We start from the raw sequence: 24,128 nt of genomic DNA, 5'->3' as shown, positions 1-24,128 counted from the left end.
TATAAATCCAAAGGAATTTGAATGCAAAACTCCTTTCTTTTGCAATGCCCTTTTCCTCCTTCCTCACTTGCAATGGCTTAACACTGAGTGCCACTCCCAGAAAAATTACCCATAAACAAAATGGGTTAAATATTTACTCCATTTAAATCAGTAGGAGTTTTATGATTACATTCAGTAAAATTATGATTTTTCCCTCATGTCATGCTAGGCATACTGCTCTTTCCTAGAAGAAGGCATGGAATTTATTCTTTGAACTAACAATACAGTATCTTACCTATATACCAGGCTACACAACTTTTTCCTTTTCTTCTTTTTTTCCTTTTCCTTTTCCTTTTTTCCTCTTCCCCTCTTTTTCTTTTTCTTTTTCTTTTTTTCTTTTTCTTTTTCTTTTTCTTTTTCTTTTTCTTTTTCTTTTTCTTTTTCTTTTTCTTTTTCTTTTTTTCTTTTTCTTTTTCTTTTTCTTTTTCTTTTTCTTTTTCTTTTTCTTTTTCTTTTTCTTTTTCTTTTTCTTTTTCTTTTTCTTTTTCTTTTTCTTTTTTCTTTTTCTTTTTCTTTTTCTTTTTTTCTTTTTCTCTTTCTCTTTCTCTTTCTCTTTCTCTTTCTTTCTTTTTTCTCTTTCTTTTTCTTTTTCTTTTTCTTTTTCTTCTTTTTCTTTTTCTTTTTTCTCTTTCTCTTTCTTTTTTGTTTTCTTTTTCGTTTTCTTTTTCATTTTCTTTTTCTTTTTCTTTTTCTTTTTCTTTTTCTTTTTCTTTTTCTTTTTCTTTTTCTTTTCTCTCTTTCTCTTTCTCTTTCTTTTCCTTTTCCTTTTCCTTTTCCTTTTCCTTTTCCTTTTCCTTTTCTCTTCCCTTTCCCTTTCCCTTTCCCTTTCCCTTTCCCTTTCTTTTTTCTCTCTTTCTCGTTCTCTTTCTCTCTTTCTCTCTTTCTCTCTTTCTCTTTCTTTTCCTTTTTCTTAAAAAAAAAAATTTCCAGGCCTATATTTTCTCTCTTCTTCCTGCCCACCCCCCCCAGTTCACCTTTCTTTCATATTCTTCCACTTGAGAAGAGGAATGAGAAAGTATTTGGAAAAGGGGAGTGTTTCTAATGAAATCTAGAAAAGACTTTATCCTCCCCCCTCCCAATAAGAAAAGATTATCTTCTCCTGAAGGCTGCAAGAAGAGTGTTTTTTTTTTAACAGGCTCTCATTAGCATTGAGATCTGGACCTTTCTCTCCAGCACTTTGTGCTCTGGCTCGTGCAATGAGGTTGCCCTGTGTGACAGAAAAGAATCTTTCCCGGGCGTACAATGTACTTTCTTCCCTTCCCCACAGTCACGTAACAAGAAGGGTTTGGTCAGCCAGCGGCAGCACTGCGACAGCACCAGGTGCTACCGCGTCCCCATGTGCGTGACCACTTAGCTGCCACCTGCAGTAGCTTTGAAGCTGCTGTGAAGTGTGAGAGAGGGCGAGTCACTCCCTCTGCAGCTCCTGCATCCAAGGGATGGAGCAGGATGCAGCCACCTCTCTCCCCGCCTGTTTCGGGATTCTTCCTACCCATGTGTGCGGCTGGGGGTTTCCAGAAGCCTGCGCGAGGTGATCACAAGGTGTCATAAGGCGTTTTTAGTCCTTGTCGTCTGTGTGCTGTGTTTAGCTCCCATTAATCGTTCCATTCTTGCCAAAAAATCTGGCACATATTCATCTTTATAGATAATATATATATTATCTATAGGTTTTAGGGAAATAAAAAAACTAATTAAAAAAAAAAAGGCCTGCATGTATGATCAGGACCATTGTAGTAAGACAATACGAGAGAAAAGTGCTTGTAGTGAACTTTGGAATCCTAAGAACTCTCAGAAAATTCTGTGGATATCTAATAAATTCCTTCAAGTACATGGGTCCTACTAACAGAGCTCTGTTAACTAAATTTAAATGTGCTGCAATATAACAGTGAATGTCAAAATCAGAAGACAGGTCTACACTGAGCCCTCACAGTAGGTATAATAATTCATTTTTATTTGTTGTACAGTGGTAATTTCCATCTAGTGCTTCTATAATATACAATATAAGACATAATGGTGTTTTTAAAATTAATATTTAATTATGAAAGGAAATAAAGGCTGCTCAAAAAGTTATTACAATAGTAATAACTTCTTTTCAGTAGTAATAATTGGTCTTTTCAGCCATGCAGGAGTGAATTTTAAAAAGGTTTTAAAGGTCTTCATGAACTTACAGTGGTGGTAGAGATTACAAAGCAGATTCTGCAACAGATCTTATATTACAGTTTCCAGTTAAAGAACTGTAGGTTATAAATGTAGGTATTTCACTTGTTAATATTAGTGTAGCACTATTTTATTATAATTTCAAATGCTCTTATTCGGCACATACATGTACCTTTGGCTTGAGTGCGGGTTGCTTGGTAGCAGAAGATGACACCTAGGGACTCCACCAGTTCAGCTGAGCATATAGGAGGGGCTGAAAATACCGATTTTTAACTGTGAAGTGTTCACTGAATGAGCAGTTGAATTAACAGTAGAAGAGAAGCGGATTTCTTTTAAGAAGTTGTGAGACAGGGATCCAACAAACTTGCTAAAATTAACACTACATCTCCCTCTATTGGATGTAAAATGAAATGAAACAAAAAATAATCAGCCTGCCTTGCTTTCCAGCAGCACACAAATTTCATACAACCATTTATATAGGAACAGTGACTGATTTTTATAGTAATTTTTGGAGCAGAAATTAATTTGGTTATAAAAGACAGTTCATATAAATTTAAAATTATTGCTTTCTTAGGTGTCAGATGCAAGTGGATCCATGAAGGTGTCCGTGGTAGCAGAGGAAAACCCCTTTTCCATGGCAATGCTTTTGTCTGAGGAGTGCTTCATTTTGGACAATGGTGCTGCAAGGAAGATCTTTGTGTGGAAAGGTAAGAGATCACTTCTGTTGCAAAGGCAGAAGCTATACAGACATATCTAAGGAGTCGACACAACACTCCGGGAAGAGCAAGAATTTAATACTGGCTGGACACAGTACCCTGCACACGGTTCTTCCTTGGTGCGTTCTGTGGACAAGGATTGCTCACGTGGGCAAGGGCCTCAAGACCGACTCTTGACTAAGGTTCCTGGCTACTTTTGAGGTATCTGTAAGTTTGGATGCTTAAATGCTTATCTAAGTGGCAATTACAAAGCAGACATAAAGAATTGTACATGTTCTGTATATTGTCATCAAATCCCAATCTTCTGGGACAAAATCCAGATACTGAAGGTTTGATAATGGGTAGATATTATATTTCCATACATTGCTCCAGAGAGGTGTGAAATTGAAAGGTGAGTGTCCCAGGCATCAACTAAAAGCATAAGCTTGCAAATACTTTGATGCTTCTTTTTTTCTGGCAAATATTTCTCTGTGGTATTATCAATGCTTGTAGAAGTGTCTGCAATTGCTTTGACCGAACATTTCCCAGGAGAAGAATACTACTGGGGAATTAGGTCTGGACACCTTGTAGCTGGATTGTTGTGGTCCTGCCATTGCATCCAGCGCTGAGTATCTCCCCTTTTTTGTCTGAGGCAGTGTATTAATTATTCCATGGCATTGCATTACTTTTTACCATATGCAATAGCAAATAATTAATTGATGCAGTTGTCAAACTGCTGAAATTAGTCCAGAAAGCATTGTAAGCGTTTTACTTGAAAACTTAATTTGCAGTTAGGGAAACATCCTTTAAAAGAGCATTTTGAGAGCATTGTGCTCAGATAGCCTAAGGTCTACCTGACCCCCCCAGTTCCTCGTTTTCACTCTCTGCCTGACAGCTCCTAGAAGAACCAAGCCAATAGGATCAGGCATAAAATAAATAAAATACAATTTAGGCCCTTTGAATGTGACCCTGTGTGCTCCTCTGTGCATCCTCACTTTGCTACTGTTGGTAACAATAATGTGTGGAAAAATCCTGTTAGTGTGTGAGTCTCACCCTTGCACTGAGAGGCTGCCGTTACCATCGCTGCTGGAAATCTTCAGACCACTAAGCTGAGGAGTGTGAATTACTTCGCCAACAGTCTCATTCAAAGTGGAATACAATGAATAGCTTATCAGAGCATCTTATTAGACTAAGAGGTCTTTGGAGGACAGTCATTGACAGCTGGCTGGGACACAGACCTGATACACAATGCCATCCCACAGAGACGTTCAGAGCTGTCTACCACTGAGCAAGGCTGAACATGGAGCAACGGATGGGGAAGGGTGGTAGTAAATTGCACAACCCGGCCGGATGAAATGGGTGTTTCTTTTACTCGGACTGTGGCACTGCCTGAAGAAGTGGAGGCAGTTCTGGACAGCAGCTTTATTTACCATGTTGCAGCCCAGCAAGGGAAGATTCAGAGCAAAGAGCCAGGGTGTTCTTGTACCTTGAACCAAGCAGATACTATGAACAGCATTTTTTGATAGAAACACACACACCCCAAGCAAAAAACGATGCCCCCTTTTTATTTTTTATTTTATTTTATTTTATTTTATTTTATTTTATTTTATTTTATTTTATTTTATTTTATTTTAACTGATTTCAAAGCCATTGAGGTACTATTTTGGCCATTCAACTTTGTGTGCATCTTATTGCTCATGCTATGTCCAGCATTTGTTTCTTCAAGACTGAGGCAAGAACAATGTCAAAGAGAACCTGGCTCAAGGACATCTTGTTTCTGAAGGATCTGTGAGCTCATTGCCCTTTCCCATGTATTGTTATCTTTCTGTTTTAACCAGGCAAAGATGCTAACCCACAAGAGAGAAAAGCTGCCATGAAGAATGCTGAACAATTCATACAGCAGATGAATTATCCTGCCAACACACAGGTGCAATCTATTTCTGAGATGATACCAGGGAGAGCATGAGCTCTGTTAAAGACTTTGTTTTTAAATCAGCAAAAAAATATTTTAAGGGTTTATAAGACATAAGGGCAATGTTTCACTGACAGATAATTCAGAAAAGTTTATGTTTGAGTAATTGTGTTGATTTTGTTTTCCTTCCATTTCATGTGTCTTGCTTCATTTCAGATTCAAGTCCTTCCTGAAGGAGGTGAAACGCCAATTTTCAAACAATTTTTCAAAGACTGGAAGGATAAAGATCAAAGTGATGGCTTTGGCAAAGTGTATGTCACAGAGAGGGTGGCTAAAATTGAGCAGATTGAATTTGATGCTACCAAGTTACATGAGTCTCCACAAATGGCTGCCCAGCATAACATGGTAGATGATGGCTCAGGGAAAGTAGAGGTAATTTTTGAGTTGTATTAAACTGGCTTCTACCTACCTCGCTTATTCTGCTACAGGATAAGCTGCTACTCTGTGTTTTGCCATTTACACTGTTGTGTAGAGAACACTATGTTACAGGCAGTGTTACTTTTACCATCAGAAAAAGCACTTTGAAGTAGAAAGTGAGTCTCTTTGTCAGCTCTATGTTTTTTTGGTGCTTATGAAAGGTGTTGTGCCAGTCATCAATGAAATCAAAGAGCAGAAACATTTCCCCTTCTACACAGTATTTCTTAAAGATATACTTTAAATATGATCCTTAGCCTAAAGAAAAACTTCTAACTCACATCAGCTTGAAGTCTGGAATGGGAAAACTTGCCCTTGGAGGCAGAAATTTGTTCTGCGTCTTTATGTATGTATCCAGTCTGCTTTTTAGAGGAACCTTCTTTGTCCCTAGTGTGTCTCTCAGGTAGCCTAGATTTAGAGAGAAAAAGATGACTGACTGTACAGTCTTTCTAGATCTATCCATATCCCACTGCAGGAATATCTTTGGGCTACACAGGTCTGGTTTGGCACTGTACCAACACAGCCTGTTGAATACAGGTCTGCATGTTGGGATTCTGGAAGAAAAAGATAAATACCTACAGTCTCATTGGTATATTTTCTAGGTTTGTAACCTCATACTTGGGATGGTCTGTAGGCTTGACCCAAAGCAGCTTACATCTGAAACATTTTTTGCTTTATAATTTTAACAGTATGTTTTTGGACAGCAGTTGTTAACTGAACTGGGCTGTAGTGAATCAAATAGGAAGAAATCTGCCTATCAGTGTGTTATCTGACTACAGTGTACCTCTCCCAAATGATATGACAGTGCTATGATGAATCATAATGTTGTGCCATTCATATCATATTGTCATCTTAAGATGTTAAGAAACTAAGTTCAACATAGCATTATGAGGTGATCATATGGCATTAAAGCATAAAGCATTAAAGACAAAGAAAAGGGTACTGCAAGGGCTTGATGGTCATTATTCATTCATTTGCTAGGTGCAGGGTGTATCTATCTCCTCCATGAAGAATCCTTCCTGATTTTATCACATAACACTTGGGAACAGAAACAAAGGTCACTCAAGGGATGACACAATGAATTGCTTCTTGAAGGTTCTCAGGATGAAGTTCAGCATTCTTCAGTGATTTCTCTGTTTCCCCAGATCTGGCATGTGGAAAGCAGCGGCAGAGTTCCTGTGGGACCTGAGATGCATGGACAATTCTACGGTGGTGACTGCTACATTATCCTCTACACTTACCCTAAAGGGCAGATCATCTACACATGGTATGTTTTGTCAGCTTTGCACAGACCACCAGCATGGGGACATTATTTTATGCTGACTTTACATCTTTTTGAGTAAAACCATATGTAAATGCAAGGTTGTTTGCTGTGCATTTGTTGCACAGTATAAACTCTGGATTATTTTGAAACTGGACTTAACCATTGTCTTCCTCCTTGTCTTCCTCAGGCAAGGAGCCCATACTACAAAAGATGAACTGACTGCATCTGCATTTCTGACTGTTCAGCTGGATCGGTTATTGAACGGTCAGGCTGTGCAGGTTAGTGTCTTTTGGATAAAATTCAACAGAGCATGTAATATATGCAAATGTCAATGAGAACTGAAAGGAGGAGGTAGCATTTGAAGACTGGGAATATCAGCTGCTCATGGTCTGTATTGAGCCAAGCACCATGGGCTCCTTTTAAAGTCACTGGAGATTTCCCATTTGAATCATTCTTTCTTAATGTAAATGTCCAATCGAACACAGATATAACACAACCTAAAACTGCTTTTTCTTTCCTTCGACTTCCACTGTCCAAAAAAGATCAGGTTTTAGTCCTGCCTAGCCTTACAAACTCTGTACATGGTCAGTGGAGACCGAAGGATAAGGTCCTCCCAGGGCATCTCACTCTGAAGCAGGTGTCTGACAGGGCGATAGCCCTGTGTGAGCTCCCCTGTCTCCTTTTGATTATGTAGGAAGCTGTGATGTTTAGCCCAGACAAGATGCCTGGCTTTTAGAGGGCCAAAACTGGGAGATGTGAAAGCCACACGACAGCCAGAAGGGGAGAGCCTACAGGAGCTCTGCTGCAGGGTCTGGCTTGTCCCTGCCGTAGCGAGGAAGGTAACCTGGGTTTTCCCATGCCATAGTGCTTGCAGCTCTGTGAAAGCAGGATACACATCCTCAGTTGAGGAAATGGGATGTGCAAGGCAAGGTGCGGGACATTGGCAGCTAAAAAGCGTGACGAGGTGAGCTAGTCCTAGCATGACTGAATGTGTGCTCTCCTTTCATCACTAGTGAGGAGTAGCAGGTAGGTGGAGAGGTGAGAGGTCTCCTGTTTTCACAGAAAGCTAGAGCTGGAAGATGACCAGGGATGGGCAAAGATTTTCTAGGCAGTAGGAGATAATTCTGTGCTTCCCATTTCTTAATTACCAAAGTAAAGGTCTTCCCCCACCCACCAAATTACAGTTAATTTAGATGGCAGACCATACTTTTAGCAATTAATCAGTTATGATTTATGATTGAAATTATATTAAGGAAGGATTAGAACACTTCTAGGTAATTACTCCTTGAAATATTCCTAACATGTTCTATATTTGGACAGAGCTCAGCACAATATGGTCCTGCCTCATAACTAAGGCAAATACTAATAATACAGTAATACTATTATTACTACTACACAATAATAATGTGCTTAAAAGTCCTTTTTATTAAAGGTGAAGGAGATCCATCTCACCGCAATGGACATGATACTTAAAAGTACTTTTAGCCTGCAATGAGTTTAGGAATATAGTTATGTGTGTATATACGTATGTGTATATACACACACACATATGAATATACGCGTGTGTGTACTTGTATGCATGTACATGGCTACCTAGAGTATATTACCTGTGCTTAACGTCCGTATTAGCATTATTTGAAAGGCTTAAATGTACTATTTTGTGGTCACTAGATGGCACTACAGTACAAATGACTATTAAAAAGTCGTTCCACTACCTGTTTTTTGCAGGAATATGTTTCCCTCAGCAGGTTTTTTTTTCTCTTCGTGTTTTTTGGTGGGATTTTTGGGGGTTTTGTGGGTTTTTTTGGCATTTGTAAAATCCTGCCGCAGTTTGGCACCTAGAAGTATATGTGTCCTAGTATCTCCTTATCAGGCAAGTGTACCAGTCTGTGGGATACGTAAAAACAACCGCTCCCGCTGCCCAGCACGGCCGCCGCCGCCCCAGCCGCCGGGCTGCCCCACACCCCGGGCAGGGCTGACGGGCTGGGGTCCTCCACTTCTCCCCCTCTGCTGGCTGCGCAGCATGCCTCGTTCCCTTTTCCCCCCTCTTTCTTTCCGGGAGTGAAAGTCACAGCCCTCCACCTTGGCGGGTGGTGCTGTTATAAAGGAAGAACAAACGGTGGTATAGAAATAACTTCTCTCGTACATTAACCTACAAATAGTCGTTCTTCATAGCTCAGTGTTTTTCAGAGATTGCAATAACAGTCTTTGCATCTGTAACGGAAGTTCCATTTTTGTCATCCATGTTATCCTCTGCAAGACAGATTTATGCTCATCTTTTTCATCCTCTTGTACGTAAAATACACATAGAAATAATGAACAGGATGAATAACCATTCTCTTCTGCTTAAATACAGGGTGCCTAGACTTCCAAGATAGTTTTTCAGGGGAATTAAGACACTCTATAAAACTTTATGAAATGACAGTTCTTTTGAAAAAGAGTAATTTTCTTATTACAGTAGATAGCAGCCATTTTAATCAGCTAAACATTATGCTAGAAGTTTGAATCTTGTCTTTGTGACTGCATGATTGACAAAAAATCTCACAAATGTTCTAACTTTAATGTGTCTGGAACTATATTTTTAGATCTTCTCAGCTTGCCACTTCTCATTCTTGCTAGCATACTTAGCATTATTGGCTAACATCCCCTAAGCTATTCAACAAAGACCAAAAATAACCACTTGTGTCCTTTTGTTTCTTTTGTTGCATTCCTTTACATATGTTCAGATCCGAGTCAGCCAAGGCAAAGAGCCTGCACATTTGCTGAGCTTGTTCAAAAACAAACCGCTTATTGTCTACAAGGATGGGACATCCAAGAAGGAAGGTCAGAAACCTGCTCCTCCCACACAACTCTTCCAAATCCGCAGGAACCTGGCAGCCATTACCAGGATTGCGGAGGTAAAGTCATCTGCTAAGTAAACCAGCTATTCCCCACGGGAAAAGGTATAGCTGCCACAAGCTTCTCCGACTGATCTGGTTGGGTAGTCACGTCTGGTAGGAATGCAGAACTCCAAATCAAATCCACTGCTCTATGTGACCAACCCATGTAATAAATCACAGAGAATATGCCGTAACTGGCTGCAACCAATCTACATCTTTCAGAGGATGCTGTAAGAAAACATGTAGTGGATGGTCAGCTGACAAAGAATAGACAAGAAATCAGCAATCCTTGTGAGACAGTCTTTCCTACTGCCAAATAGTCCTAACTTTTGCCATTCACATCAGTTCCTTGTCTCAAGTTAAGTTCTTCTCTAATTTGTATCAGTATAAATCCAGAGAAAAATTGAAGAAAAAAAGCACAGCTGATTAACATATATCTACAGGTTTTAGATAAACATGCAACATAGTGGTCACATTATTTGAAAATATGAAGAATAAAACAATTTATTTCTTGCTGTAGGTTGATGTTGACGCAATGTCATTAAACTCTAATGATGTCTTTGTTCTGAAACTGCCAAACAACTCTGGCTACACCTGGGTAGGAAAAGGAGCAAACAAAGAAGAGGAACAAGGAGCTCAATACATTGCCAGTGTTCTTAAATGCCAGACTGCTAAGATTAATGAAGGCCAGGAACCAGGTTAGTATGAGGCCACGTGGTTGCTAATAGGCAGTTGAGAATATACAGCACGTCATGGAAATACAGCCCAAATGGTTTTTGCAATTGTATATTTTGTAGGCAGAAGCATATGCTCACTCTCTGCCTTTGAAAATCCAGCCTGACATTTACCATGGAGATCTATCCAGAACTGGCTGATGCACAAGGAGTGCGCTGGAAGTCTGTAGGACAATAGCGGGAGCTGCAGAGGAGTGTAGTCCTTTCTTCATCCTGAGTGCCTAGGAGGGGAGAAGGACATAGCACATTGCTCCTTCTAGGTCTGCAAGTGATACCTTTATTGCTATTTTGACAAACTGCAGGAGGAACTGTAAGAAAATGCACACATCTTTGAGGCAGCAAAGAAGATATTGTCTGGGGATTCTAACAAGCTAAAACATCAAATGTTAAATCCATTGCTGAATAAATTACATATTGTGTATTTCAGAGGAATTCTGGAAAGCACTTGGAGGTAAAAAAAAATATCAGACTTCATCACAACTCTTGACAAAGGCTGAAGATCATCCCCCTCGCCTGTATGGTTGTTCTAATAAGACTGGCAGATTTATTGTGAGTATAGGAGGGATACTTTCCTTTCTGTTTTATTACATATTTTCTGGTATATTTTGCCTTGGGAATCAGCAGACATTAAATGACTTTGGGGATCTGGCTTAGTTAGCCATGCTTGGCGAGAACTAGAGAGCTGAGGTTCGGTGCTTGAAATCCATCTAAATGCAAGAGACGGACAGAAGAAGTAATACTGCAGACGTTTGCATGCAGAGCCTGCTCCAGCCTGGGACTAGAGGCTTGCAGGTTCAAAAAGATAAAGTGTTTGCCCAATCAAAGGCAATTGGGTCCTTGCAGAGCATTGCCAGACTGATATTTTGCTGAGAAAGTCCAGGTCAGTGTCTTGCCACTTACATGTTTGATAGTGGTGGTGAGGAAAAGAAATGTCCCTTGCCAAAAATCCCTAGCAGTCTGGAGTTTTCCATAGAGCGTTAAGACATGTAATTATGCCTCTAAGATATTGGCCTCTAAGATATATGTGCTTAAGGAGTTAAGGAAGACCTATTTCCTTAGCAGAAATACCCAGAGCTGTGTGCTGGGTATTAAACCTGTGATTCAGGCTTAATTATTTACTGTATTCTGGGAGGGCAACGCTGTGTCACTGTTTGGCAAGGATGCACTAATTTTTAGGTAGGGAACGCAGTTGGCTACCATCTCTGCACTCTCCTTAAGGCACAGCCTGTTCATTTGGAGCGGGATAAAACAAACAGGATCCTTTAATACGGACTTTGAAATTTTATGAGAGTAGTGAAGTGTATTCTTCTAAAAAGCTTCTAAAACACTCCTGTGAAATACAGCAATAGGAACCAACCTCTCTATAACAGTCTGCTGGGAGCTATGCACTTGAATGGTTTTTGTTTTAAATTCCCTCCAGATTCTGTGAAATTCCCTCTTTCCTGTAGCATTTCTCTAGTAACAGAATCACCCCTGTTAGAGCTCACCAGAAGAGGTAGGTCAGATCACTCTGACCTTCTGGCCACCATAACACAGGGTGGGGAAAAGGAATGTCTTTTGCACCATCTGCTTACTGTCCCTTTAGCACTCCTACATGACCAAGCATAGCCAAACCCTTGACAGTCCATTAAAAGTAGAGGGCTGACCACTAGCTACATTATTATCTCTCCTTCTCGTACAGAATAACATTAAAACTGCTTTCCTACCTGGCTGCATAGCCTTGGATGAAGCAAGCAGTCTGTCTTTCCTTTGGGGACTAAATCTTTGATGGCTTAGCCAACTGTAATGTCCTGTTGTCAGGTGACTGGAAAGCTTGCTTGGGTGTGTATTTCATCACCGAGCTGACCCACTTGCAAACCAAAGCAGTTTCTTTTCTGTATTAATGAATGTAAGCTGCATGAAAATATCAGCTGATACCTGCTGATTGATTTAGTTTGCTTGGTACAAGGTGCTCTATGGAAACTTCCCTGTCCCCTTCTTCTGGCGGGGGTTCCAACTGAACAATAGTCACAATTACCAAGTAAACCTCTGCCTCTCCTGAGGATATCCTATCAGTTCTGTTATAGGACATGCAATTATGTGATTTGTTTCCTTTCAGTGAAACATCCTTGACACATTCATCAAATCGGTTTAGAGCTTGACCCTTTAGGAGCAAAAAGAATTGCACACCAGCTTCTGGACTTTCCCTTAAAAAGTGTCTTTGGTCTGTGCAAAATCAGAATATCTTGATAAATTATTAAAAAGCAAAAAGCTCAAAACATAATATCCTTTTTAGATTGAGGAGGTCCCAGGAGAATTCACTCAGGATGATTTGGCTGAAGATGATGTCATGCTGCTGGATGCTTGGGAGCAGGTAAGCTGTGTACTTGACCACTGCTTTGTGTGGTAAGAAGGATAATTTATTCTTAACCACTTTAGATCATAAGATGGGAGGAAAAATCATCTCCGTGAGAATGGAAGAGGTTTTGTTTTCTTTAAATTATACCAGAGGGAGTTACATTTTTTGAGCTATATGATGTGCTAGTGTGAATATACACAACTGAATTTCCAAGCATAATGTGCGACCACGGCAGGCACTTCCCATTAAAGCCAATGGAGGCTGCAAGAATATAAGCCCCAGCAGCGTTCTGAAAGGCTCTCAATAATGGTCTCAATTTTATCACTAAAATTTATTAATTTTTAAAAGCTGTTTTTTGCATAAAAGGTATTCAGAAGCCACAAAATCCCTCAAAAAGTCTTTCTAGGGAAGGGGACAAACACTAGACCCTTACACAGATTTTGTCAGAAGAACTGGGTGAAGGGTGACAGAAATAATCTTCACTATTGTCCCAGGTTCACTGAAAACTGAAAATGTTGAGAGCTTTTTGGATGACAGGCAAACTTAACTGCGGGTGTGGAGAGCACATCTGTTCTCACAGTATATTCTCTCTACCCTTCCTCTCCCCTCAGAGGGAAAGGGGGAGGAGGCCACAGATCCCACACTTTAGTTGTCTTCTTCAGCCTAACCCTTAAGTAAAAAAAAGCTGAGGTTTTTGGAAATGAGAAGGAACGTCCAAGGTCCATGTGGGAAGGAGTGATGGGGAAGGTGGGTGGGAGAGCTGGATGGAAAGTAGTTGGGACATACTGATTCGGGTAAGAAAGAAAGAAGTCCGGGACATGTAGCTGGTTTCCAAAAGGATCCTTGTCAGAAAAGAGATAAATGTGGGGATTGCAGATCAAGGCTCTCGATGTTGCGTTATTCAGTGGGTTACCCTGGGTAGCATTGATCACAGGGCACAAGCACTGATGCACGTGCAGAGCTCAAACTAGAGACAGCTCCTGTTCAGTATTTTCACCTGCACCTAAAGAGCAATTCCCTTGCCAAACTGTAAAAAGATGTCCGTGGAAAAGGTAGAGTTCCTTCCATCACAGTGCATAAAAGGTCCGGCCTTCCAGAGTCAAGAGAGCAGACAGATTTCAGAAGATAGAACTACAGTCTCTCACAAGGGAAAAAAAACACCATCAACTGTGGTTTGTGAGAGCTGTGTATCTCTGCAGTCTTTTCATAGTGTGTGTTCTTTCTCCTAGTGGAGTCAACTGTTTGGTCCTTTACCTGCTGTACACAACATCCTTATAACAACATGGGAGCTAAATCTTTCTCTCCTCTGTCTGCAGGTTTTTGTCTGGATTGGGAAGGATGCTAATGAAATTGAGCGACAGGAATCTGTTAGATCTGGTAAATCAAATCAATCTGGCAGAATTCTGAGTGAAGTAGCATCAATATTAGTTAAAGAAGTAAAAAAGACAATGTAGAAGAAATCTAGTTATGTTTACAGTGTCTAAAAGGGTTATTGAGCTTATTAGATTTAATCCTGGAGATTATTTTCTCCTTTAAACGTGATTTAAAGCCATTGTATCTTTCTTATCTGTATGTTTGGGAAGAGTAATATTAATCAACTAGGTTGCAGAGCTTTTGTAAGAGTACACAGGAGAGCTCCATGAAAAGAAACTGCACTGAAAAGAGAAACAATTTAAAAGGAGATACCTACTGAGCTGCACCCTACACTAATGTATATATTCAAAGGAATGCCAACAAATCCTCAAGTCCTTACACTGCCACCCTTCACTGATTTAAATTTGGAGGAGGGAATTCCAATTGCAGAACAAGACAACTTACATGGAATGCCCATCCTTGAAAAATCACGTGTCACCTCTGGAGTGATTTCACATAGTTGAGCCATTCTGACAAAGGTCTGGCTAAAAACACTTGCAGGTATTTCCCTAGAGCAGCTAGGGTTGCCTCGCTACGTTTCCAGTAGGTACTGATGTCCCGTTGTGATGTCAAGGGAAACTATACTGGCTTTTACATGGGGAAAAATGGGAATGAAGCTTGTGCATCTGCACAGCAACAGCAAACACCTTCTCCTGTTCAGGAGCCAAAACCCAGCTGCATGGCAATGAACTGTTCAGAGCCACAATCCCTCGGTTTTAACCTCATCAAAAATTCCTTCACTGGCAGCTGGGGGAAATCAGCAATTACCTGATCATTTCCTTGCCTTAGAAATAATTTAATTGAATACTGTATTATAATAGCCCTGGGTTCTTTCACTAGGGCTTTTCATGTATTTTTTTTATACCAAAGGAATGAACTAACATATTACATGTTTTATTTCGCCTCTGTTTTTAGCCAAACGTTATATTGAAACAGATCCTTCTGGCAGAGATAAGGGGACCCCCATTGTAATCGTGAAGCAGGGGCACGAACCCCCAACATTCACAGGCTGGTTCCTGGCTTGGGACTCCAACAGGTGGAAGAGCTGATCTATCCAAGGAGGCTTCAGCTTCAAGCCAAAGAATGATCAGAGCCCAGCTACTTTCTAGCATTTTTTAAGCATAAGCTTATGCAACAATATGATGCATCTGTTGTTACACTTTCCCAAGCTTTGATATATTTCTGTGAATAACCTTGAAATTCTTAGCACTGGAAAGGATAAATGATAATTGTAAACTGCTCAAATGGGGTGAGTGGGGCTTTTTATGTAGTAAATAAGGAAAGTGCTACCAATACATTAATCTATTGATTTTTTGAACGGAAGCTATGGATCAGTTTACTTTAATGTGCTAAAACGGGCCAAATTCTGCCTTCACTTAAAAATCCAAACTATGCCAAAGAAATTCCTTTAGACTAAGGTCAGCATAACATTGTGCAGAATTTGGCCTGATAAAGGACTAATTCTACATCTGTTGCAAGGGTAGGACTGGACATGATTTACTTACTAGGCCAAAATATTGCTGTAGGCACTCAAGTAAAATTTCAGATAATGCCTGATCCAGAGTGGGAGCTGTGTCTTGCAAGGGGGAAAGGGGAATGGGTATTTTGAGAAAGCTGTGCTTAACATGTTTGTTTGTCTTGTTAGCACAAATATTTGGAGCTTTGGACTGAATGGCTGTAAGACTGTGGTGTTGACAAAGGGTTTTTTGAGGGACTGTCTAGCTCATTGTAATGAATTTCTTTAGATATATTTCTGTGAACCACCTCCAGCTCCAACAGGTCTTTTTAACCAAAGCTCTTAAACATATTCTAGTGCACTCATGCTTTTAAGTGGAAAAAGAAGTAACAGCTTCAGAAATACGTACTCTGCCTTAACCAGATTGCACTTAAGCCATACTTTGTCTCGGTTGCCTTACTCAGTTCTTTTCCAGCATGCAGACTGCTCACCTTGTCAGGTGCAGGATGTGTTTCTACTCGTTTTCTGTGCAGGTCTTAGGCAAATATCAAGTACATCAAGCACAAGGAAACCCCTTGTTTCAGTAGCATTCCACATCCTGGGAATTTGGAGTGTGAGTACACACCCTAGAATGTGGCCTTCTTTTTTCTCTTGGACACAGTTATTTGGGCTTTTTTTATTCTGGTGAATTTAAGAGTACATTTTCAAAGTGTTTTTTATTTGCAATTTAGCCAGAAAAGTCTATGTAAGGGCAGTGGGAAAAATTCTACTTCAAATCTTTAGCACTGCTTTGATCATTTATCCTATAATACTTGTTTTAACCAACAATTTGTACAGCTGTAAATCATGTCAATGTGGCTTTTTAATGAAGGCATTTCAATGGTTTTATTATTCTTGTAAGTTAGGTTGGAAAGTGAAACTTTAGACAGTTTTGTATTTTTTTTAACATAATGTGATTTTGAATCTGAGTAATGCAAAAGAGTGAATTTAGTCTGAGCTTGTAATCGATATCAATGACAAAAGAATTGTGAAGCCAAGAGTAATTATAGGAGTTTGTTAGCTTTAAACATTTGTTTAAATCTCTGCTAATATAACTGGGCTGCATCTGAATGTAATTTCATTTAAAATAAAATTACAAAAAACAGTATTCTATATGCCAAGCTGATCTTCTTCTCTCTGACATACTGTTCGTCAGTGCTTCCACTGAGGTCTAGCAAAACTTCCTAAAAAACCCAGTAGGTACCTTCCTTTTTAGTTGGACAATGCAATGAGAAGTTACTTGTTTTTACTTTGGTGTCATTTTACCCAATGGAGCGTTAACTCTTCCCAACAACTTGAAAGTTACAAACCTAAGTGAAAATCAAAGAACTGGGTGCTTATTAGCTTGTGATTCCATCTTTAAGAAAAACTACCATTGCTGTTATCAAACTCTTTGGCTTTCTAACTTCCTGCTTGCAAAAATGATTGATTACAGAAATTACCATCTTATAAAATAGAAGGAAATAGGTGTATGTTTTTTTTAAAGGATAGGTCTTGCTTTTTATTTGTGAGAGTAGATAAGGAGATGTCCTTCTGCTGGAAGGAGCACAAAGACCTTTTGGTTCCTTAGCTACTGCACTCCGTGCAGCCACTGAGCAGCCTGGAATTATCTGATGGCTGTCTTCAACACACACATATGATTCTTCTCATTTTTTAAAATAACAGTTATAGTAGTTTCTTAACCAAGGATTAGACAAGATTTGCCTTCCTTGTACATAAAGATCTTCCAGAACACTGAGGGCTCTAAACTGGCACAATCTGACAGCATATTCTGCAGCACAGTGAAAGCCTCTTTTCAGCTCCCTCGCAGAAGACAGAGGAGCTTTTGTGGTCTCCTGGCCTGGGCATTTGGGTTTACAATACATTGTCCTGGCACGTTGATTACTGATGTTGAGAAGAGCACCAAGAGCTCATAACGGAACAGTGTTCTGGTACAACAGCTGCTAGCAACGTTGTTCTTGGGTTTGCTTGCTACCGAGGAAGTTTATTTTTTGTACATATATGTGCGGTACACACAAAGATGTGTTTGTTTCTCTCTGAAGAAGAGAGAGAGGGAAGGAGGGAGGACAGATAGGATGGACTATGAATGCTTGGTAATATTAAAGATTAAACTGTGTTCAAGAAAATATTTAAGCACGTAACTTTATGAATACACATAGCAAACCTATCTGCCTTGTTTTTGGAATAAATAGAACAAATTGTGCAGATGTATACACTACAGTCAAGTTCATTCAAGAATAAGCAGTATCTTGCATTATTATAACACAGTAATAGTACGTTCACTCTATTTGGAATGGCAAAATTAGACCCTGAGTTAGCAGTTTCATCGTGGTACCAAACAGCAAGCATTCGTATGTTCTGTTGGTTGTAAATACAGCATCATTTGTGACCTTTGCTTTATGGAATTACATTGCAACAGAACGATGTTAGGAATCCTCAGAGCCAACAGGACATTGTAATACCACATAGTATTGGTAGTTTACATAAAATAGCATAATCTTAGAATATAACTACACATTGTACACAGGAGAGGAGCCAGCCTCTGCAATCACTGCTCTAAATATCCATTTTGACCATAGCACATAGTGCTACATAATATCAGAACTGCTGTAAATTATTACGTTAAACATAGCTAAACTCAAATGAACAGTTTGATCTCTTGCCAGTTCAGACTCGGGCAGGCTTCACCTGCACCAACAAGAAAACAACAAAGATGGTAGACGGTGAGAGTGTGGTACTATCCCTCACAGGAGAACTAAGGAATCAAACGGAAAATATTTTGCTCACTGGACTATAGCAGGAGGTGCTCTCAGACATCTCTACAGGATACAGGAACACTTCTTGTTATAAATTTTGAGATCTTCTTGTGGTGTTCATTTTTACTGGATCTAAAAAGTCTTTAAAAAATTAAAAAATAAGCCAAAACAAACTTATTATTTTCCATGGACTGAAGTTGCTCTTCAGGGTCCACTTCTCTCCAGGAAATCCTGAAAAAAACTTCAAATTTTGCTTCAGAATACAATTGCTTCCTCAGCATCCCACTGAATTTGTGCCTTTATGGATTAATTGAGCCAAATGTAAGCATATAAGACAAAAAAATTATCATCTCATAAAACTAGATTTGGTTTATAATTTAATGTGCTGACTTTCCAAATCCTTGGCGGTTTTTCTTTTTTAAAGACAATAGTTTGTCTTTAGATAAAGAAATAGTACATTTTTCCCTTCTTATGGTTAGGACTTTTGCTGCTAAAATCAAAAGAACTTCCGATTTCATTGAAAACACAATCAGATCTTTAATCAGATCCACTACACCTCCTTAATGTCTCATTACATCCTCTCTAGACAGGCCGAAAGTTACTTTGACCTCTCTGACTAGTAACACATTATCTCACGCTAAAAATCAATAAACTACCCTCACTTCAATTAAGGCTTCCAAGGTGCAAGAGGAAGAAGGGCAGGCCAATGGGAATTTGGAGGCCCACCATGCCATAAAATTAGGCAATGACTGTTCTGGCCCTTCTCCCCTGCATGCCATTTTCCTCTTGACATTCAAGCATACTTGCATTACAGAAAAAAAAAAATTATCTGTACCTACAGAAGAGAAGATGTAAACTGATTTTTATTTTATTTCTAAATAATAGTAAACTGAGTTATTCCAGGGGAGCAATTAGAAGGAGAATCGCCCTGTAACCAAACTTCTTCCTAAACACCTCCACCCTGCAAGAGCTCTCTCCTCAAAAGAGTGCTATGAGGATACTGAGATGGACAAAATTATACCTTTTACCACCACATTTAATCAGCCAGCAGTGAAATATGGGCCTCCGCCCAAGCCCAAATGAAATGGAAGTGTTACTTTTTATTGTTTGGTAGAGTACAGATGATTTGCTCAGAAAATTACCTGGGTGGGGGCAGTAGGGCCAGTGAAGGTACGTACAACATTTCTTTGGGAACGTTATCAGGCAACCAAGCTGCGAGGCTGGGGCAATCGGGACAGCATCCCGCCGCACAGCCCGGAGACAGGCACATCTGCTTTAGCAACAATAACGCTTTGATTATTCTAACAAAGCCTCTTGATTGGTGCTAGAAGAGCGCAGCTCTCCCTGTTGCCCTCTTAACAGATTTCACAGGGGTGACTCAGGGTGATTTCACAGCAGTTGGCAATATTAACATCAAGGCTGAATGCAATCAGGTAATTTTAGCATCATTTACCTGACAGTTGACTGTGCTTTGTGTTGTCTGACGCTCTTCCTGCGGTGGAACCAGCTACAGCAACAATCCTGATTAGAAGAGCTTATTGCTAGGAGGAACCTAGACAAATTTCCCTCCAGGCTCAGGTTTTTGAGGTGGCTCAGAAAGGCCATAGACATCTTGTAACAGGCATGGCAGCGCAGCTGAGTCCCTGATTAACCAGCTGAGTGGGGCTGTAGGCGTCTTTGTTGGTGCCAGAGGTTGCTGTCCTTCCCACCACTACCTGGCTGCTTTCCTACTGGACTTGGGTGAGAGGTCAGTTGTTGTAGCAGGGTGAAGTGACTGGAGTAGCAGTGAATGTCCTATCGGCAAGGGCAACAGGTAAGAAGCCCGCTTTGACGACCCCCTACTTTCTTGCTAGTTAGTCCCAGTCAACAGTCGATATCTCATGCACTTCTGCTGCCAGACTCTATCCCATCCTGGCCTTTGCAGATGCACTCCAGCATCCACTAACTAACTAAATATCCCACGTGTGAATTCCCAAAGCTCAAAGTGATCTCTTTTTAAGATTGCGTGAGGAAAGGTGATGGAAATTTGCCCCGTACTTAAAGCAGCAAACAAGGATTCTGGTAACCTGCGCTTCCTGTGGTTAATGCATCCTTGTGTAACCTGAAGTAAATCACTGAATTTTGGTGCTTCTGTTCTCCATCTATTAAATGAGGATTTCTTCCATCCTTTCCCTGTTTATTTAAGCTGCATTGTCTTTTACCGTGTGTTTGTCCAATGCTTGACCTAGTGAAGCCACTTCTCAGCACTGTCATCTTGTAGGCACTGCTCATAATCCAGACAGCTGCCAGGGTTATTCGTGCCGCGCTGCGTAGGCTTGCTCAGAGCCAGGTTAGATGACAAGTGTGACAACTTGGAGGCTTGCTGAAGCATGGGTGCAGCTCCACCAACGGTGGCATTGGGGCAGCAGAGAAAGGGCAGGAGCCAGCTCGGCTGAGAAGTAAAGCTTTTACGATGTAACACAACATGAGCAAAAATACCTGTGTGTGTCCCCAGCAGTACGGCTCAGGGGTGCTTTGTCAGAGCACTCCATAAGCTGTAGCTACAGGTCCATCTGCATCAGGTCCATATGAATTCCTCTCCAGATCAGGAGCAGCTGCTGTGGGGATAGTAAGTGTGAGGGGAAGACAAGGCTCTGCTGTGTTTACAAAAGAATAGCAAAACCCCTTTGTGCTTCTTTATTTTGACCTGGAGAGTGAGAACATTCACTTTTAAAAGGTATGTCACCTTGTCTGATCTCCCATGTCCTTAAATTTATTCTTCTGCTGCTGTTAAAGTCCCAAGGCCTCTCTGCACTACAGCTCATTTTGTTTCTGGCAAGTGGTATTTGCTGAGTGACTCGGGGACTGTGGCTGTTAATAATTTATTGGATCTTCTTTCATTACTGGATTATACTGGGTAACAGACATCTGCAGACGTGGCCTCAATCCAGAGGCTGAGCATGAGGGGTCCTGTCTACAGTGAAGTATATGAACGGAGAGGACCAAAGAGGGCCTGCTGGCTACAGGTGGAAGGATGAAGATAACTGCCAAATATCTGGTTCATTTTGAGGCTTTGGTTTTGCATTTTAATGGTGTCTCCACTCTTGAAATGTCTGCTGGCTGCTGCTATTGGTTTCACACAAAAGGAAGAATTTCATAGTTTTATGTGAAACCAAGTGAAAGCTTGGCATTAGGGACTCTGAGGTGACTGCTAACGGCTATCATTTTGTCTCAACCCTGAGTTATTACAGGTCTGAAAAACACAGAAAGATAGATACGCTTTACGGGCTAGACTGCTGGGCCTTCAATCAGTCCTCACCAAGGACTCAAAGATCAGTGATTTGAAGGGAGTGCAGTGGGGCTCGCCTAAAAAACCCTCTATCTGGAGTTGTGCTGAGACAAAAGACTCTGCAGATGTCAGTGTCCCTAAACAAAAGGGCTGGGCTCCGAAGTGAGACTTGGCAAGCAGGATCTCTAAGACTTAGTAACAGGCTTTTGCAGAATGACCTACGGCTTCAGAGGCCTTCCATCACTAAAATAGGAGGAAAGGATGCAACCATTTGTCCTCTTCAAAGCTTTCTGATGCTTCCTTTGAAGATTCAGATTGGGGCTGCATGCACTCATGGGCTGCATGCATCATATATCTATCCTATTACTCGCCATCTGAAATCCAAAGCCTTCAAAGCATGAAGAATTCCCTACACAGACCCTCTATGCCTATGCTTATTTTTTCCTTGCATGAAGAGGTATTATTTGTTTTATTTTCCTCTTATATACCTGTAGTAGAGGTGCCTTGAATGGAATAAGTAAATTGGAAAAAAATAAGATTATGTTGATAGTATCCCGCTGTGGCTTCAGCTTCCTAGAGTCCTGCCTGGGCTCTTCCTTAATCTTCTTTCTGTGTACTGTCTTGGTAGAGGCGTAGAGGAAGGCCTTCAAAGACGAGGTGGAAACCACGGAGTTTACCCTTGCAAAAACACAGGCTCTTGCGGCATCGTCTCCATCCACTGGAGTTAAGTGACGTGATTAAAATCTCAGCTAAAGAATCTGTTCCTCTCCAAGTTGGTTTATCTGCCTTCCATACTTTGCTTAAAGCCTGCTAAGTAGTGTGGCATGGCCATGAGAGCCAGAACAGGGCACACCTATATTCTGATAAAAAGCTGTGATGTCAACATAAGGCTTGAAAATGTATCTATTTAAAAATTAATATTTTGTCAGGTTTTTACATAAGCAGAGTTTACAACTCTAGTAGCAACAGCTGTTAGGTGCCAGATTCTCTGAAAGACTTCTATTCTTTTCCAGTATTATGAAACTGGAATGTATAACGTGGTGCGTTTTGAATCATTCTCTGTGAGATGAAAGCAAAAATAATTTTTCAGAGACGGCTTTTATAAGGTCTTCAAAGTGAGTTTATTGTTGTTTCCATCCAAGAATTGAAACCTAGGAGCACGAAATAAAGCTTTCTGCCTACCACACTTGTGATCGGCTTTCAAATCAACTTTCAATTGACTTCGCTTTTGCACTTCAGCAAACAGTAGGGCCAATCTTGCATTCATTGGAATAATTTTGAGATTTACTGTTAACTTGAAAAGAAGACATGGAGAGCTGATAAGACTTAAAAATTCTAGACTATAGCTGAGCAATGAGCTGAAATTACTGCTCCCCACCCACACAATGTTTGTCTTCCCTGAAACCTTGTTCTTTCATCCTCCTTTTCTATTTGCTTTGTTTCTTCCTCCTTTTTTCGCCTAACCATAGTACAAGCTTGTGAGTACCCTAGGATAAGGGTTTTCCTTTTGCTATGTTCATATAGCACACAATAGGCTCGGCTTTCTCACTGAAACTCTTAAGTATTGTGACTCAGAAGAACAATTTTTTTTTGCTGAAGTCTTAGAAACTGCAACAAATATCCAGTACTACACAAGTATCAGATGCCTACTGTGTGCCCATGTAAGAGACTGAAACCTTCACGCAGCAATTAGGCCAGCTGGTGAAACTGTCCATGACCCTGGGGGAAAGAACTCCCCTGGTTGCACTGAAACTTTGTAGTTCTTATCACCTGCAGCCATACTCTGTTTAGGCTTGAGAAAAATGCAATCTAGAATGCTTAGCCTGGTTCACATTCTGCTGATTGAAGTCTACTTCTAATGCTAGAAATCAAAGCAAGGGAGTATTTGCTCTTTCCACTCCCTCATGTAAAGCTGATGGGTATTTTTTAACACCCTTCTGATCCAACGCAGAATTTAATGTATTGGTCAAAATCCAAACATGTTCAGGGGCTGGATGCAACTGCTACACACCTGGAAAAGCTCTAGACCTGCACAGCTGCTACTACATCACGGTTTGTGTGTGCTACACCCTGGAGTGCTGTTGGCTTGCAAGAGGGGAAAATGCAAATAAGTCTTTGCTCAAAACTCCTTGTATCCAGTAAATCCGTAAGTGAAAAGCCAGTCAGAAGTCTGTCCTTCCTTGCAAACAGTGAAGCGGGCCATATATCATTCCAAGTGCAAATTTCTGTTTTATTTTGCTGGGTCAGGTTAAGTATTTTCCCCCGTGCACTTCCGATGCCTATTGACCAAATGGCAGACTAAAAGATCTGTCCAGTGACACAGTTCTTGAAAACTCCTCACAAATGCCTCACAACCAGTGCTAAAATGAAGTGACTGGGAAAGACTTCTCGTAGGAAGTGAGGCAAGCACTATAGAGGATGAGACTAGTGGGCTGCACAGATGCTCAGTGGACTTTATTGGTTTTCTGTGGTTTACACCACCAAGTTAATTTATCTGTTCAAGCATATATTGTGCTGTTTATCTTCAGGAAGATTGTTAATCTATTATTTACCTCATTAAAGAAATTACAACTACACCTAAGCTCAGTTATCTGACTAAAATTTGTAATAAATTGTTGCTTTCTTTAAAAAATAAAAATAATCCCTCCCCCTGCATCTAGGGAGCCAGGAGCTCCTTCTTTTTACTCATCTAAGAACGAGATGCTTT

General features: G+C 40.4%; 1 protein-coding gene across 1 annotated transcript in view; it reads left to right on the top strand.

Annotated features, from left to right (window-relative positions):
• Positions 1–14,951, top strand: part of SCIN (scinderin) — a gene marked incomplete at its 3' end in the record, with an annotated part of 52,047 nt that extends 37,096 nt beyond the window's left edge. Inside the window, exons 6-16 of the mRNA XM_081996502.1 lie at positions 2,768–2,900; positions 4,727–4,815; positions 5,017–5,232; positions 6,420–6,541; positions 6,726–6,816; positions 9,265–9,435; positions 9,938–10,115; positions 10,579–10,700; positions 12,427–12,504; positions 13,806–13,866; positions 14,818–14,951. Coding sequence (XP_081852628.1) covers positions 2,768–2,900; positions 4,727–4,815; positions 5,017–5,232; positions 6,420–6,541; positions 6,726–6,816; positions 9,265–9,435; positions 9,938–10,115; positions 10,579–10,700; positions 12,427–12,504; positions 13,806–13,866; positions 14,818–14,951 — 1,395 coding nt within the window. The remainder of the gene's footprint in view (positions 1–2,767; positions 2,901–4,726; positions 4,816–5,016; positions 5,233–6,419; positions 6,542–6,725; positions 6,817–9,264; positions 9,436–9,937; positions 10,116–10,578; positions 10,701–12,426; positions 12,505–13,805; positions 13,867–14,817) is intronic.
• Positions 14,952–24,128: the final 9,177 nt, after the last annotated feature.

This window comes from Phaethon aethereus (genome assembly GCF_964289735.1).
Source record: "Phaethon aethereus genome assembly, chromosome: 2".
In the NCBI taxonomy this organism is placed as follows: domain Eukaryota; kingdom Metazoa; phylum Chordata; class Aves; order Phaethontiformes; family Phaethontidae; genus Phaethon; species Phaethon aethereus.
Note: the sequence above shows the minus strand (reverse complement) of the source record. Positions and strands in the feature narration are given on the sequence as shown.